Source organism: Carcharodon carcharias, chromosome 1, assembly GCF_017639515.1.
Source record: "Carcharodon carcharias isolate sCarCar2 chromosome 1, sCarCar2.pri, whole genome shotgun sequence".
NCBI classification, from domain to species: domain Eukaryota; kingdom Metazoa; phylum Chordata; class Chondrichthyes; order Lamniformes; family Lamnidae; genus Carcharodon; species Carcharodon carcharias.
The window spans coordinates 113760480-113775954 of NC_054467.1; the positions used below are offsets into that span (position 1 = coordinate 113760480).

The 15475-nt window shown below is 44.4% G+C and overlaps 1 protein-coding gene across 2 annotated transcripts in view; it reads left to right on the plus strand.

The window, feature by feature from the left end:
• cc2d2a (coiled-coil and C2 domain containing 2A) overlaps positions 1–14832 on the plus strand; it is a 204005-nt gene extending 189173 nt beyond the window's left edge. For both annotated transcript variants that reach the window (XM_041185821.1, XM_041185830.1), the window contains 3 exons: positions 1575–1633; positions 8826–9003; positions 12326–14832. In XM_041185821.1, coding sequence (XP_041041755.1) covers positions 1575–1633; positions 8826–9003; positions 12326–12514 — 426 coding nt within the window. In that variant the 3' untranslated portion in view covers positions 12515–14832. The remainder of the gene's footprint in view (positions 1–1574; positions 1634–8825; positions 9004–12325) is intronic.
• Positions 14833–15475: the final 643 nt, after the last annotated feature.

Consider the following 15475-nt stretch of genomic DNA (forward strand, 5'->3'; position numbering starts at 1 on the left):
GGATAGAGAGGTCAAGACTTCAAATGAATACTGTTCATATTCATGTAAAAGTTTTGAAACCAATACTTTAGGTCAAGAGTAATGAGGTCAACTTTTACACAGATATCAGAAGAGAGTGCAACAGTGTGATTAGTTTGGATTGCAGTAGCAAAGAGCTAGCACAAATGCGGTGGGTCGAATGGCCCGTTTCTGGGCTATAAATGACTGTGGCTCGATGGTTTCCTTGTATTATGTCTGTTGTTATAACTGGGATGGGAGGAGTGTAAGTGAGAACGTCCAGGCATCCACCAGGACCAGTGGCCCCATCTTCACCTGAGGGAACTCCAGGTTGACAGCGGTGAGACCCTGCGGACTTGATCCTTTATTTTATAGTGCCCGCCCTCCAAAGCCCACCTCTGCAGAGAGATTCGACCTATTTGTCCTTTGTTTGTCGGTGTGTCTGTCTGTGCGCGCTGGGGGAATACTTTAGGAAGTGACAGAAAGTTATACTTTCCTATTACAACTGTGTGTTAACCAGTACTTGCAACGTGTTAAAAGAAGTTTTGTTTTAAAAATAAATTAATCGTTCAGAGGTGAATTATCAAGCTCCGCTACTCCTCAGGCTGATCCATTAATTTAAATGTTTAACTTTCTCACCGAAATGGCCAATTGTGTATCTATACCTCTAATGGCCAGAAGAAAAGAGATTCTGACCAGGCTTCTTTCAAAAACTCAGAATGATTAATTTATTTTTAAAGCAAAACTTCTTTTAACACATTGCAAGTACACAGTTGTAAATGGAAAGTGTAACTATCTGTCACTTCCTAAAGTATTCCCCTAGTGCGCACAGACAGACACACAGGCAAAGGACAAATAGGTTGAGTTTCTCTGCAGAGATAGGCTTTGGAGGGTGGGCACTATCAAATAAAGGATCAAGTCCGCAGGGTCTCAAAGCTGTCAACCTGGAGTTGCCTCAGGTGAAGATGGGCCGCTGGTCCTGGTGGATGCCTGGACGTTCTCACCAGCTGATCTCAGCTTTGCAGGTCCAATGCAGATTGGTTACACTCAGATGAGGGTTCTCTGGCTACAGGTTGATAGCTACATACAATTTTAGGCAAGATAGAGAGGGAGTCTTCTTTCCTCAGCTTGTTCTCCAACAAGACTGCCTCCAGAAAAGCAGGTTTACAACTTAAGCTTATTTTCTTTCTCCCACGTGAGTGCCTTTTTGTCTCCTAGCTTTTCATTAATTAAATGCTTTGCAGCTCAACACAAACACAACTCCTTTTCAAGTACCATATAAGACAGGTGATTTCTTGGAAGAGGCTTGCTTGTTGACAGTTCCAAGGTGAAACTTTAAAAAGAAATCCCAGGTTAACATCCAGATCATGCCAGGTCCTTCCATTTTGTAAAAGAAAAATTCAGTCTTGAAAGATATGGTTCTAACACCCTCAAACAGCTATGAGGTAAAGTAGCCTGAAACCAGTATTATAAGTTGGTTTCTTGTGCCTTTGCTAACTCACTTGTATTCTTTATTTAGTGTAAAATTCTATGGCTCTTTGTACCACATGTTCATGCACCTTTACTGTTTTTTTCAGCCAGAAGAGCTGGTTTATCACCGTACTGACAAGGCTGCTGCAGTAGAACTTCAGGACAAGTAATGCTGATTTATTCTCAATTGAAATTATGCTTTTACTATTTTTTATTGTGGGTGCTTTATTTGAGAGTTTTGTAGGCTCCTTTAAACTTTCCATGAAATGTCTAAATTAGTTTATCCTTTTTTGTGTAAATGAGAAAGAGACTTCAGTGCTTTTAATACACTCCTTTATACTGTCCTGTTGGTCACTTGAGTGTGTAACACATGCAGAAGAATATCATTATGAATTAAGAGATCTTGGGTTAAAATTTGATAAGGCCCAATAATGGGTATGAGGTTCATGAAGCACAATTAACCTGCCCCCACTGAAAGTAGGGTAAGCAACACAGAAACTTCCCACTGCCTGCTCGTTTCGATGATTGTGGCATGCAGGCTGGCTCTAAACAGGCTGTTGAGTGGCTGATGTTCCTCAGAGGGTGTTCATGTAAGGCTAGTACCACTTAAAGCTAGTCTGCCCTTCCTAGAAGGGAGGTGCATTCTGACTGCAGCAGCTCATCAACTAGTTGGGAAACATGAGGAGCATGAAGAAAACTGATTAATGGTGCCACTGACCAGGGCGAGGACTCCTAGTTTCTCTGATGCAGCACTGGCGGACTTGGGAAGGAGACCAAAAGAGGGAAGAAGGTGATCTGTCAGCAGGGGACTTGGTGCTCCTCTATACAGATACTGCAAAGGCAGTGACAATAAATAGCAATGGAGGTCATGGCCAGAAGTCTGACCCTGAGAACCTGGTTACTGGGATGGAAAAATTACAGTAATCTCATATGAATGGTCAAGGCCAGTTAATGTCACTTCAGAAGCCATATTCTACCCATTTCAGCACCAAATTCACTACATATGAAACACCAATGTTTCCCTTAAAGATTTTTTGCTGTGGATGGCTGTTTTTTTTGATGCACATTCCTTTTAATTTTTTTTCTGCACCCACACACAGAATTCATCATGGAACAAGGCCTGCACGGCGTCTTGCAGGTTGCAGTACAGCCGCAACGGGAGCGTTGCCCATGACGCACCCATCAGCAATCAGGCCTTAGGCCTAACATTCAAATTCACCACCTCACCCTCACAAACTTACCATGTGCACCAATCCCTCACAGCTTCTACATAGCTTCTGCTATTCAGCAATGACAGACTCATCACCCCAACACATTGTAACACATTCACTAACATTCTTCCCTCCTCCTTGCAGGACAAGGTGGCCCATACAGGAGGATGTAGCAACGAGCCAACAGGGAACCAGCACGGCTGCATCTTCTCACCCTTTTAGAGGAGATAGTGCTGGGCATTATTGGCGTTGCCATCACTGAGACTGTGGCAAAAGGCTTTGCTGGAGCCAAACAGAATGACAATATGTTCCTGCTTTATGCATCTTTAGAAATCCTACTTCACCCTCATCCCACAATCTGGTATAAAGTACAAGCTGCAGATGGTTCCACCATATATCTCATGGTTTCTCCCACACCACCCCCGCAACTTCCCTCATCCCAACCCTCCCCTTTTTATTTATGCTTTTCAGATACCCAAGACCTGCCAACTGACTAGCCAGTGCTGCCTGAAGATGAAGGCCCTGAGGAAGAAGCGATGTCACTTGATTTGACACACGTAGCTGGCAGCTCAGATATTGGTACAGACCAGACTTTAGAATCTAGTGCAGAGACAGGATCTGCACGTGGTGAGCCACCAGGTGCAGGGTTCCTGTAGTAAGGCCCAGGGGAAATGGACTGTGGGTGCTGGCTCCCCACAGTGAGAGGTTGCAGACGAGTTCTGCTGAAGAGTACTCAGATGAAGACTTTGATAGGAGTGATATTAAGGAAAAGCATGGATGCAGAGATAATTGGTTCTTTGGCAGGCCTGTCAGAAAGCCTGTTGTTAAGACATGTTAAGGAGCATTGGAGGAGTTCAGCATGATGGCTGGGAGTCCATCCTTTCCAGCATGGAAGTGGCAGGTGACTCCATGAGCTGGATTTTACGGGCCCCTGCCAGCATATTTGAAGCCTTTCACTGCATAGGCTGCTGTTGGGCAGGAAAGGGTAGCTCCTTTGGCAGGGTGGAGATCCCCCGTGCCCATTGGAGACACCCCTCTCAGCGAAGATCATTTACCGCCTCCCCCAGCCTCTCAAACATGCCACCCCATGCTGGGGCCTGCCAGCCAAACCCGTCCAAAACCCAGACATGCCTTTAAGTCTGGGCTCCATCAGTCGTCTTCTTTGGGACTGGCTGTAGCCCCAGCAATGGCCACTGCTCAATCCTGACTCTGCTGGACTACAGACTGTCCCAGAACGGGGGCGGAAGTCCCACTCTGAAACAATTAAGGCTGCTCTCAGTGTAATATTGCAGCAAGGCAGCTGGGTTTCGGGTGGGTGCGTTGACGACCAACTTGTTGGTCGAGGTGGGGATTGAATATGGCACCCCGTAAAATCCAGCCCCATGAGAACACTTGCGGATCCAGCCACAATGAAACACCTAATGGCCAATGTCACAGCTGTAATCACAGTGTTGGACAGAAGGCATGCAACACTTGAGTACTGCAGTCCAAGTCAGATCAAGGTCATGAGATCTCTGCTCATTGCCATTCAAGTCCAGATAGGTTCAATCTGCTGCTGTTATGGCTACAGACACCCCATTGTTCTAGCAGATTACTAGAATAGCTGAGGTATTGCCCCATGAGATTGGCAATGATTTTTGTCATATACAAACCTGTTCTATCTCAGGATGGCAGCATTTGCGCCCCCCACCATAGCCATTCCATCACTGCCCTTGCTGCTACCTGTTTGCCAGCCCAGACTGCTGTCACCCAGGCCAAGGTGGAGCAGTCTGAAACCAGGCCTTCAACCCCCAGAACGACTCGAGGCATTCTGCAAGGTCATCTACATGCTCCCCCAGTGAAAGTCAGTAGCCTTCCACCAGCCATGCTGCAGTCAGTGTTGGGGTGAGTAGGACCATGTTGGAGCAATGGGTGAGGCAAAGGCACCCTCAAGATAGTCACTGAAGGGAAGCAGGAGGATGAATAGTTGAATGGATTAATTGGGAGTGTTGTTGGATAAAGTTGATATCAAATGGTTGCTTTGTGGTGAATTTTATTTCAGAATTGTAGCCAAGAGGACATAGCGATGGTCCTTAACTGAGGGCAGAATTTTCCGGTCGGTGTGCGGGGGTGGGCCCAACACGCTGATGCATAAAATGACGCACAATGACATCAGGTGTGCGTCCCAAGGTCATCGTGCGCCATCGCGATATTTCATTCGGCGAACCCGTGCCAGAGTCGGCTGCATGCCTGCTGAAATGTAAACAGCCTATTAAGGCCGTTAAGAACTCAACTGATAAAAACAAAAAACTGCGGATGCTGGAAATCCAAAACAAAAACAGAATTACCTGGAAAAACTCAGCAGGTCTGGCAGCATCGGCAGTGAAGAAAAAAGTTGACGATTCGAGTCCTCATGACCCTTCAACAGAACTGAGTAATATTAGGAGAAGGGTGAAATATAAGCTGATTTAAGGTGGGGGGGGAGAGGGGGGGTTGGAGAGAAGTGGGGGGGACAAACAAGCAGTGATAGGAGCAGATAATCAAAAGATGTTACAGACAAAAGAAAAAAGAGGTGTTGAAGTTGGTGATATTATCTAAATGAATGTGCTAATTAAGAATGGATGGCAGGACACACAAGGTACAGCTCTAGTGGGGGTGGGGTGGAAAGACTAACAGGGCATAAAAGGTATAGATTTAGATTATAAAAAATGTAAATAGGTAGGAAAAGAAAAATCTATATAAATTATTGGAAAAAACAAAAGGAAGGGGGAAGAAACGGAAAGGGGGTGGGGATGGAGGAGGGAGTTCAAGATCTAAAGTTGTTAAATTCAATATTCAGTCCAGAAGGCTGTAAAGTGCCTAATTGGAAGATGAGGTGTTGTTCCTCCAGTTTGCGTTGGGCTTCACTGGAACAATGCAGCAAGCCAAGGACAGACATGTGGGCAAAAGAGCAGGGTGGAGTGTTAAAATGGCAAGGGACAGGGAGGTCGCAGGTGTTCTGCAAAGCGGTCGCCCAGTTTGCGTTTGGTCTCTCCAATGTAGAGGAGACCGCATTGGGAACAACGAATGCAGTAGACTAAGTTGGGGGAAATGTAAGTGAAAGGCTGCTTCACTTGAAAGGAGTGTTTGGGCCCTTGGACGGTGAGGAGAGAGGAAGTGAAAGGGCAGGTGTAGCATCTTTTGCGTTTGCATGGGGAGGTGCCATAGGTGGGGGTTGACGAGTAGGGGGTGATGGAGGAGTGGACCAGGGTATCCTGAAGGGAATGATCCTTACGGAATGCCGCCAAAGGGGTGAAGGGAAGGTGTGTTTGGTGGTGGCATCATGCTGGAGTTGGCGGAAATGGCGGAGGATGATCCTTTGAATGCGGAGGCTGGTGGGGTGATAAGTGAGGACAAGGGGGACCCTATCATGTTTCTGGAAGGGAGGAGAAGGCGTGAGGGCGGGCGTCCGTTGCATCTGTTCTGATGATGCTACCTTCAAAAACAGTTCCTCTGACATGTCCTCCTTCCTTAACCGAGGTTTTCCACCCACAGTCGTTGACAGGGCTCTCAACCGTGTCCGGCCCATCTCCCGCGCATCCGCCCCTGACGCCTTCTCCTCCCTCCCAGAAACATGATAGGGTCCCCCTTGTCCTCACTTATCACCCCACCAGCCTCCGCATTCAAAGGATCATCCTCCGCCATTTCCGCCAACTCCAGCATGATGCCACCACCAAACACATCTTCCCTTCACCCCCCCCCCCCCCCCCCCCCCCCCCCCCCCCCCCCCCCCCCCCCCCCCCCCCCCCCGGCGGCATTCCATAGGACTTGTTCCCTCTGGGACACCCTGGTCCAGTCCTCCATCACCCCTAACTCCTCAACCCCCACCTACGGCACCTCCCCATGCAAACGCAAAAGATGCAACACCTGCCCCTTCACTTCCTTTTGTTTTTTCCAATAATTTATGTAGATTTTTCTTTTCCCACCTATTTACATTATTTTTAAATCTAAATCTATACCTTTTATGCCCTATTAGTCTTTCCAACCCACCCGCACTAGAGCTGTACCTTGTTGTCCTGCCATCCATTCTTAATTAGCACATTTGTTTAGATAATACCACCACCATCAACACCTCTTTGTTCTTTTGTCTGTGACATCTTTTGATTATCTGCTCCTATCACTGCTTGCTTGTCCCTACAACCACACACACCCCCGCATCCCCCCACCCCCCCACCTTAAACCAGCTTATATTTCACCCCTCTCCTAATATTACTCAGTTCTGTTGAAGGGTCATGAGGACTCGAAACGTCAACTTTTTTCTTCTCCACCGATGCTGCCAGACCTGCTGAGTTTTTCCAGGTAATTCTGTTTTTGTTAAGAAATCAATTGAGCCACTTGTGAACGCTGCCTGTCCAACCTTAGGGTTGGCGGGCAGGTGAAAAACCCAAGCGGCCTTCCCATTTTTCAGGAAACCTCATCCATGAGTGGGGTGAGGTTCCCTGAAGCTTTTACTAAATAAATTAATTAATTTCCGCAAATAGAAAAACATATCCCCACTTATGTGACACAGTCACATGAGGGGACATGTTTAAATAAATTTTTAGATCATTTGTTTCATTATTTTAATATTCATTCAATCTCCCTGAGGCAGCTCCGCTCCCTCCCCTGCCCAGCCTACCTGCCATAGGAAACATCCTGGCCAGAGTGATGGTGAGATGGAGGAACTGTTGAGTAATGGGGTACGGGGATTTATTCAGGGGAACTAGAGCCTGATAAGATGCTCAAGAACAGCCTGCACTGCGGTGTACTGCCTGTCAACGTCACCCCTTCCTCCACCTGAAGTGCCAAAGCCTCATTGGCAATGGCTGTGCCCTCATGATAGCCAGGCTGTGGAGGATGTAACAAACCAACAAGGATTGGGAGAGACACTCTGGCGAATACAGGGAATTGCCGTTGAGTGGAACAGTCGCTTCAGGGCGCTGATGATTTGCTCTACAGCATTCCTATTTGTAGCATGGTTCTTATTGTAGGAGTCCTGTCCTACATGTGATGGATTGTGGAGGGAAGTCATTAGCCACGTATAGAGTGTCTCTTGTCACCAAGAAGCCCCCCTCTGATTTGTTGGTTTGCAGATGGCTGAAATGAAAACATCATAACCACTGCCAAAATAGTGGTCATTTACCAAAATGATGGTCTGGTTGTGGTTGAAAATGAATTGCATGTCGCGGTTCCTTGTGCCAATTTTTCCTCCTCCTTTCTGTAAAAGAGAAGACAAGTCCCCTCTTTTGGTATTCTGTGTCCTCCCTGATGCTATGATGGATGGGAGTCTGTGATATGTTGCGGTGTTACCTGTTTCAGCCTGGAAGGAGCAACTGATGTAGAACCTGAAGTCGTTGGTCACCTTGGCAACCACTGGCAGTGCCATCCTTGCCCTGCTTTGAGGCTGTAGGTCAGTTTGAAGAGGTGCCACTGTTATGTAACCACTTCCTTGGTGAAGCACAGCTGCCAAACACAGGTCTTGGGGATGGTGGAGGTAGGAGAAGAGATCCCTGAAGATCCTTGCTGAGAGTCCTCCTCCTCCTCCATCTGCTCCATCTCCCTCTGATGTTGCAGCCATTAGGGGACTGCAAATATGGCTCATATGACTGGGAGCAACTAATGTACTCAGAGGCCTTTCAAAAGCACATAACTCCTTTCAAACCTCTGGCAACAATTCCTTCTGACTTAAATAACTTCTGTCAAATCCTCCAACAAAAAAGTACTTCCACTAATTCAACAGCAGCAAGCAGATAGTAAAGACACCTCATTCAGACATGAATGTTGATGACTTTGAATAACATTAGTAGGAATCCCTGCTGCCGCATGCATTTAAGAGAGTATGGCAATTTCCAAAATAGCATATAGGCATCAACTCGGTGTTGCACACTAACTGAGACCACAATGTGCTCACTCTGCATACTTCCAGTGTGCGCACAAAACACCTGCACTGTCATCCTCTACAACATAGTAATCGACACAGGCCCTACTGGAACTGTCACTGTTACAGAACCAAATTTTGCAACCCTCAACTCAACCTACGAAGAATTCCTGTTATATTGTTTTCCATTGTGCGTAGTCAGTCATCTACAGGGATTGAGGTATTTGCTCTGGATTTTTTAACTACTTAATCTTTTGTGTCAACTCATGCAGGATTGAAAAGATCTTGAAAGAGAAGATTATGGAATGGAGACCCAGACATCCAACTCGCTGGAACAGATACTGTACCTCTACTCTTCGCCAATTCCTGCCTAAACTGGAGTTCAGCCAGGGGGGAGAGGTTGGGATTGACCATTGTGCAGAACTGCAGAGTCTGCTTGGAGATTACAGGGTAATGACCCACTTCTGATCTCAAACCGAGCAGAAGACTAGAGTACAGATCAAAGTTTGCTTTTGCCAGAATGAGGCACCTCAGGGAGATTAGTTTAAGGTTTAAAAATTTAAATTAAGAAAAGGAAATATTTTAAGACATGCCCCTCATGGGACAGTGCCCCATGAGCTGGGACATGTCAAGGAACATTATTGAAAAAATTTATTTAATTTATAAGCCCTTAATGAAATGAGGTTCCATGAAGAATGCGAAGGCCGCCTGGACTCTTCGCCTGCCGCCAACCTTAAGGGCAGCTCAGTTTATTACTTTAATTGATATTTAAATGGCCTTAATAGGCCTATGACAGTTTGATGGGCGCACAGCTGACTCGGCTACGTGCCTGCCAAACTGAAAATCTAAATGACATGCAGTGACATTGGGACGCACGCTCGACGTCACCCCGCTTCATTTTATGCCTCGGTGAGCGGGCCCTGCCCCCGCTCACCGAGCCGAAAATTCTGTTCCAGGTGTCCCGCCCGGTCAGAATTTTATACGTTTCAATGAGATCCCCTTTTATTTTTCTAAATGCCAGTGAATACAGGCCTAGTCAACCCAATCGCTCCTCATACGACAATCTTGCCACCCCAGGAGTCAGTCCAGTGAACCTTTATTGCACTCCCTCTATGGCAAGTATATCCTTTTTTGGGAAAGGAAACCAAAACTGCACACAATACTCCAGGGGCGTGGAATGCTCGCCGACACGTAAAATGATGCAGGGTGATGTCAGGCATGAATCCCGATGTCACCCCAGGTCATTTAGCTTTTCAGTTCAGCGGGCGTGCAGCCGAGTCAGCTGCGCGCCTGCCGAACTGTCAAAGGCCCATTAAGGTCATTAAAAAAGTAATTAAAGTGATTAATGGACCTCCACATTCAAGCTTAAGGTTGTTAGACAGGCCGGGAGCCTAGGCGGGCTTCTGAAAAAAGCATGAAACCTCATCTACGGGCTGGATGAGGTTACTAAAAATTTAATACAAATTTGATTAAAAGTGATGGACATGTCCCAACTCATGACAGTGTCACATGAGAGGACATGTCAGGGAAATTTTATTTTTGTACATTTACCATTTTTAAATTTGGTGCCAATCTCCCTGAGGCAGCACTCTCAGCTGAGGGAATCCCCGCCTCCCGCACAGGGAGAGTAAAAGCTTCCTGACGGACGTCACGCTGGGTGGGCCTTAATTGGCCCGCCCACGTAAAATGGTGGTGTGCCCCGATCGGAAGCGCGTCTGCTCACGCCCACTCCTGCACTTCCCACCCATCCCCCCCAATGGGGGGAAAATTCTTCCCTATGTTTCCTGTCTGTTAACCAATTCTCAGTCCATGTCAATTTGTTACCCCAAATCCCATGTACTTTACTTTTACACATTAATCTCTTTTGTGGGACTTTATCAAAAGCTTTCTGAAAATCCAAATGTATCAGATCCACTGGTTTCCCCTTATCTATGTTGCTGGTTACGTCCTCAAAAACTCTAGAGGTTTGTCAAACATGATTTCCCTTTCATACATCCATGTTGAATTTGTCTAATCCTATTGATATTTTCTAAGTGTCCTGTTATCACATCTTTTATAATAGACTCTAGCGTTTTCCCTACTACTGATGTTAGGCTAACTGGTCTATAATTTGTTGCTTTTTTCCCTCCCTCCTTTTTTAAATAGTGGGTTTACATTTGCCACCCTCCAATCTGCCGGGACTGTTCCAGAATCTACAGAACTTTGGAAGATGACAACCAATGCATCCACAATTTCCGTGGCCACCTCCTTTAGTACCCTGGGATGTAGATTAGGTCCTGGGCATTTATTGGCTTTCAGTCCCATTAATTTCTCCAGCACTATTTTTTTTAGTAATACTAATTTCCTTCAATTCCTCCTTCTCACTAGACCCTTGGCTCCCTTGCATTCCTGGATTTGTGTCTTCATCAGTGAAGACAGAAATAAAATAGTTGTTTAATTGCTCTGCCATTTCCTTGTTAAATTATCCTGTTTCCGACCTACATTTGTCTTCACCAATCTTTTTACTTTTTACATACTTACAGAAGCATTTACAGTCCGCTTTTATGTTCCTTGCAAGTTTACTGTCACACTCTACTTTTCCCCTCTTAATCAATCTCTTGGAGCAAAGTTTTTAGCTCGGTGGGTTTCTCTGCCTTCCACTTTTGCTTTCTACTTTTCTGTCTTTCATTTCTATCTTTGTTTCCCTCGCTTGTGTTCCCCTGCTCAGGTTCCCATCCCCCTACCACTCTAATTTAAAGCCGCCCCCACAGTACTAGCGAATACACCTGCAAGGATATTGGTCCTGGTCCTGTTGGGGTGCAACTCATCCAGCCTGTACAGGCCCCATCCCCAGAATCGGTCCCAGTGCCTCAGGAATCTAAATCCCTCCCTCTTACACCGGGGGCTGGATTATCAGCTTGGTGTGAGGGCGCGTGCCCGACAAGCACGACGTCAGGCGAGCGTCCCAACGTTGTCGTGCACGCATGTGATATTTCGGCCATCATGCGCATACATGAGTCAGCGCGCCCACCAACAATTAAGAGGGTTGTTAAGCTCATTAATAAATTAATTAAAGTGAATAAGGTTGGCGGGCGGGCAGGCGAACAGGCCAAGCATCCTTTAGATTTTTGAGGAAACCTCATCCACGGGCGGGATGAGATTTCTGATGTTAGTTAAAAATAAAATAAAAATGTTTTAAATCTAATTTCTAACGTCCCTGCTCATGTGACTCTGTGACATGTTTGCCTTAATTTTAAAATCTTTATTTTTAATGTTCGAAATCTTCAGCTCACTGAGGCAGCTAGGTGCCTTCAGGGAGCTTTCTGTGAGTGCACCCGGGCACATGCGCTGACTTTTGCACTCACCCTCCCACCCAGGCAGCGCTGAGTGTTTCAGCATGTGATTCATGCTGGCTGGCCGTTAATTGACCTATGTTAGTTAAACAACCTCTGCTCTGGTCTTGACGTGAAATAATTCCAAACTTTAGTTCAAAGAAAATCCCCCTGCTTTTCTCCTATTCCAGTAATACCCAGACAGTATTAAGAATTCACCATTTGGTAAAGCATAACCATGAATGGATTTAAAATTTCAATATTCTTTGTATTTAACTTAATATTGCAAGTTTTTAATCACTTCGTAATACTGTATTTTAAATTGTTCTAAAACAGGTGAAGCATTAAACACCTCTTGCTTCATTTACCTTAAGTACTGATTATTGAATACTCTTTTAGGCTGTTGTTGGTATAAGAAAAAGTTGATCTTGATTAACCGTATATCAAATTTTTCTCTGCAGATTTCTGGATTTCCTATTAACTTATCTTTCTCTGAATTGAGGCCCATTGTTGAAGCTGTACATAGCACTGGTGTCCATAACACAGTGATTCCTCACGTAGAGTTTGCTTTGGCTGTGTATGTCCACCAATATCCCAACAACGTGTTATCTGTTTGGATTTATGTGGCATCCTTGGTTCGTAACAGATAGCAAAAGCAAAGAGTTGTGATCCTCAACATTTTTGATTTCAGCAGAAAGTTGTTTATGTGATCTTGTGCATTTGAGTGGTTGTATTTGCTTTCAACCTAAAGCAGATTAAATCTAATGTCACGTGGAAAATAATTTAATACTACCTGTGTTTTCAGATTTTTAAAAATTTTATTTTAAAAGACATTCTATACCTTCATCTTTTAAATACACATTTCTTGCCCCTCCATGCGCAATTTTTTTTTAAAAATGGTATTTATTAACTGGGGAATTATTCCTTCCAATGCCATAATTCCTTTCTCCCAGTCTCAAATCTCAGTGAATCTGTCACATGTGACTGTTGAAGATATGTTGTTTGCAGTCACATGGACCTGACAAGTTACATATGACAGACATGGCAGTATATAATTGACATCAGTACTCCACTGCCCAGTAAACTGTAATTTTCAACTTGTTTGGAGCTCGTTGCTGCAGCTCTGTTGAAAGCCAAATTCCTGGTAAAGCACTGTCAGCGATTCAGTTTGCAATTCAGTTTCTTTCACTTTATAGTTTTATAAGACAGGCTATTTTTACAATCACAGTTAAAATTGCGACCCTAATGCTCAAAACTGGCACTTTTGTTCTATCTTTCCTTTCTCCATTTTAAAATGCTTAAACCTCAAACTTTGTATTACTTTAATCACTATTTCCTGATTTCTCTCATTTTTCTAGTCTTATAGTGATGTCCTGCACTGGAGACCCTTCATCCTACTTCCTCAATTAAAAATATGATTTTTATTTTTATTCCTATCTGACAAAACAGATCGCTCATAAATAGCAAAGATCTATAAATGTTCTAAAGCCAAAACAAAAATGGAAAATTTTGGAAACTGCTGACTGACCTGTATGTTTCTAGTGCTTGTTGGTTCTAAAATTGATCTTCTAAGTTACTGACCAAAGCACAGGCCTGGAGTTTCCAGTAGGAGTACATTCAGTGATATCTGATAGACTGCGCCCTTGCCAAGACGGAGTTACACCTTGAATGCCACTCATGCTCATTAGTGTAAGCCTAAGCATAAAATTTCCCATGAATCAGGACATTCAGACAGTGTTGCCAATCAATTGGAACTTGATCTATCGGGCCTCAAGATGACTGAATTAAAACTAATTTTAACTGAAAATTTATTCAAGCAATTGCTGCAGCTGAAGGAACATGCTCTTCAGTGGTTTCAGTTGACTGCTGCTGACAAGTTTTCCGTATCAAGGGCAGATCAATTGACTGAATTTGAACTCATTTAAACTGGATTGAAAGTAATTGCAACTTTATGCGAATGAGACCTGAGTGAGGCTTAAGTTGTTTGCTGGTCCTTGCAGCTACAGGTCATTAATGATAGACTAGTGTCATCACCCCTAAACAGGCACAATTGACAGAGTCGCCATTCCATTCTGGGAGAACGGTCAGTTTTGCAGTTTTGTGGGTGGGGTGATTTGGATGGATGGACTTTTGAACCAGGGTAAAAGATTGTGGAAACTCATTTATACTTAAAATTCCATGATGTTTTGTGTTATTTCATTCCATCCAGATTCTGGTATTATCTGGGTGGAAATCATGTGGAAACTCCAAGCGCACTGTTTAAATGGTTTATCACAGTAAATACTGTTTTAATGTACATGGCAGTTTTTTAAGGTTTGACGTTTCACTCAAGAACAATAATTGTAAAATGATTCTAGTTGTATGTTGAATATTACAGAAATGACTTTGTACATGTGAGATTACATTTTTAAAAGCATACAATTGTATCAATACATTTGATGTTCAAATAACTTGCACTATAAGAATGATGGAACTGATTGCAATCCATTCTTCCTAGGATCAACTGAATGACATACAGAACTCAACTGTTTCCTAGAGGAAATTAATTTAATGATGTGAATTTTGAGTATTTATATACATTGAATTACAACAACAATTTATATGGCACCTTTAACAAAGTGAAACATCACAAGGCACTGAGATAGAAATTACCCCTCAGAAACAGCCCATGTTTATCCTCTATATGAACGGTGCTCGTAATACCATGTGCCTACTCTGTTTCCATTTCTTTTTTATTCTCTTCCCTTCGACCAAATATCTATCAAGTTCTTAAATATTGAGATTGTCTCTGCTTCCCTCATTAACTCTGGTAGTGCATTCCACAGCCTCATAACTTTGCCCTAGGTTGGCAGGCGGGCAGCCAAAATGGGGCTGCCGCCATTTTGAGTGGCCAGGCCAATTAAGGCCCACCCAGTGGCCTGCCTGATGGGAAGCACTATGTGCTTCCTGTGCGGGGGTGGAGGGATTCCCCAACTGTCAAAGTGCGCTCTTTCATGCATGTGTGTGAAAGAGCACACCGTTCCCTGAGACTAAGTGCTGTCTCAGGGAGATTATTGACATTCTAAAAAACTTTTAAAATAGAAAAATATAAAAATTATTAACATGTCCCCCTCATGTGACACTGTCACACGAGATGGGACATGTTAATAATAAGCACATAAACTTTATTAAAATTTTTAAAAACGGACATGAAACCTCATCCCGCCGATGGATGAGGTTTCATGTTTTTTCTATTCCATGCTGGGGCTCCTGGCCTGCCCACCAGCCTTAAGGTTGGACGGGCAGGGCATTTAACTACCTTAATTATCCTGTCAATGGCCTTAATTGGCCATTTACAGGTTGGCGGGCGAACAGATGATTTTGCTATCTGCCTGTCTGCTTCAATATTTAAATGGGCCGGGATGACGTTGGGGGTTCCTCCCGACATCACCCCGCGTCATTTTCCCATCGGCGAGCAGGCCCTGCCCCCAAATTGCCGATGGGAAAATTCAGGCCTCCATCTCCTGCTATTTGTCCTAAGTCTCTTGCATTATATTTATGTTGCATCGCTTAATTAACTTGTTAATTGCTGGAATTAGTGTTGCTATCCACTCTTTGCCATCCCTTCTCTA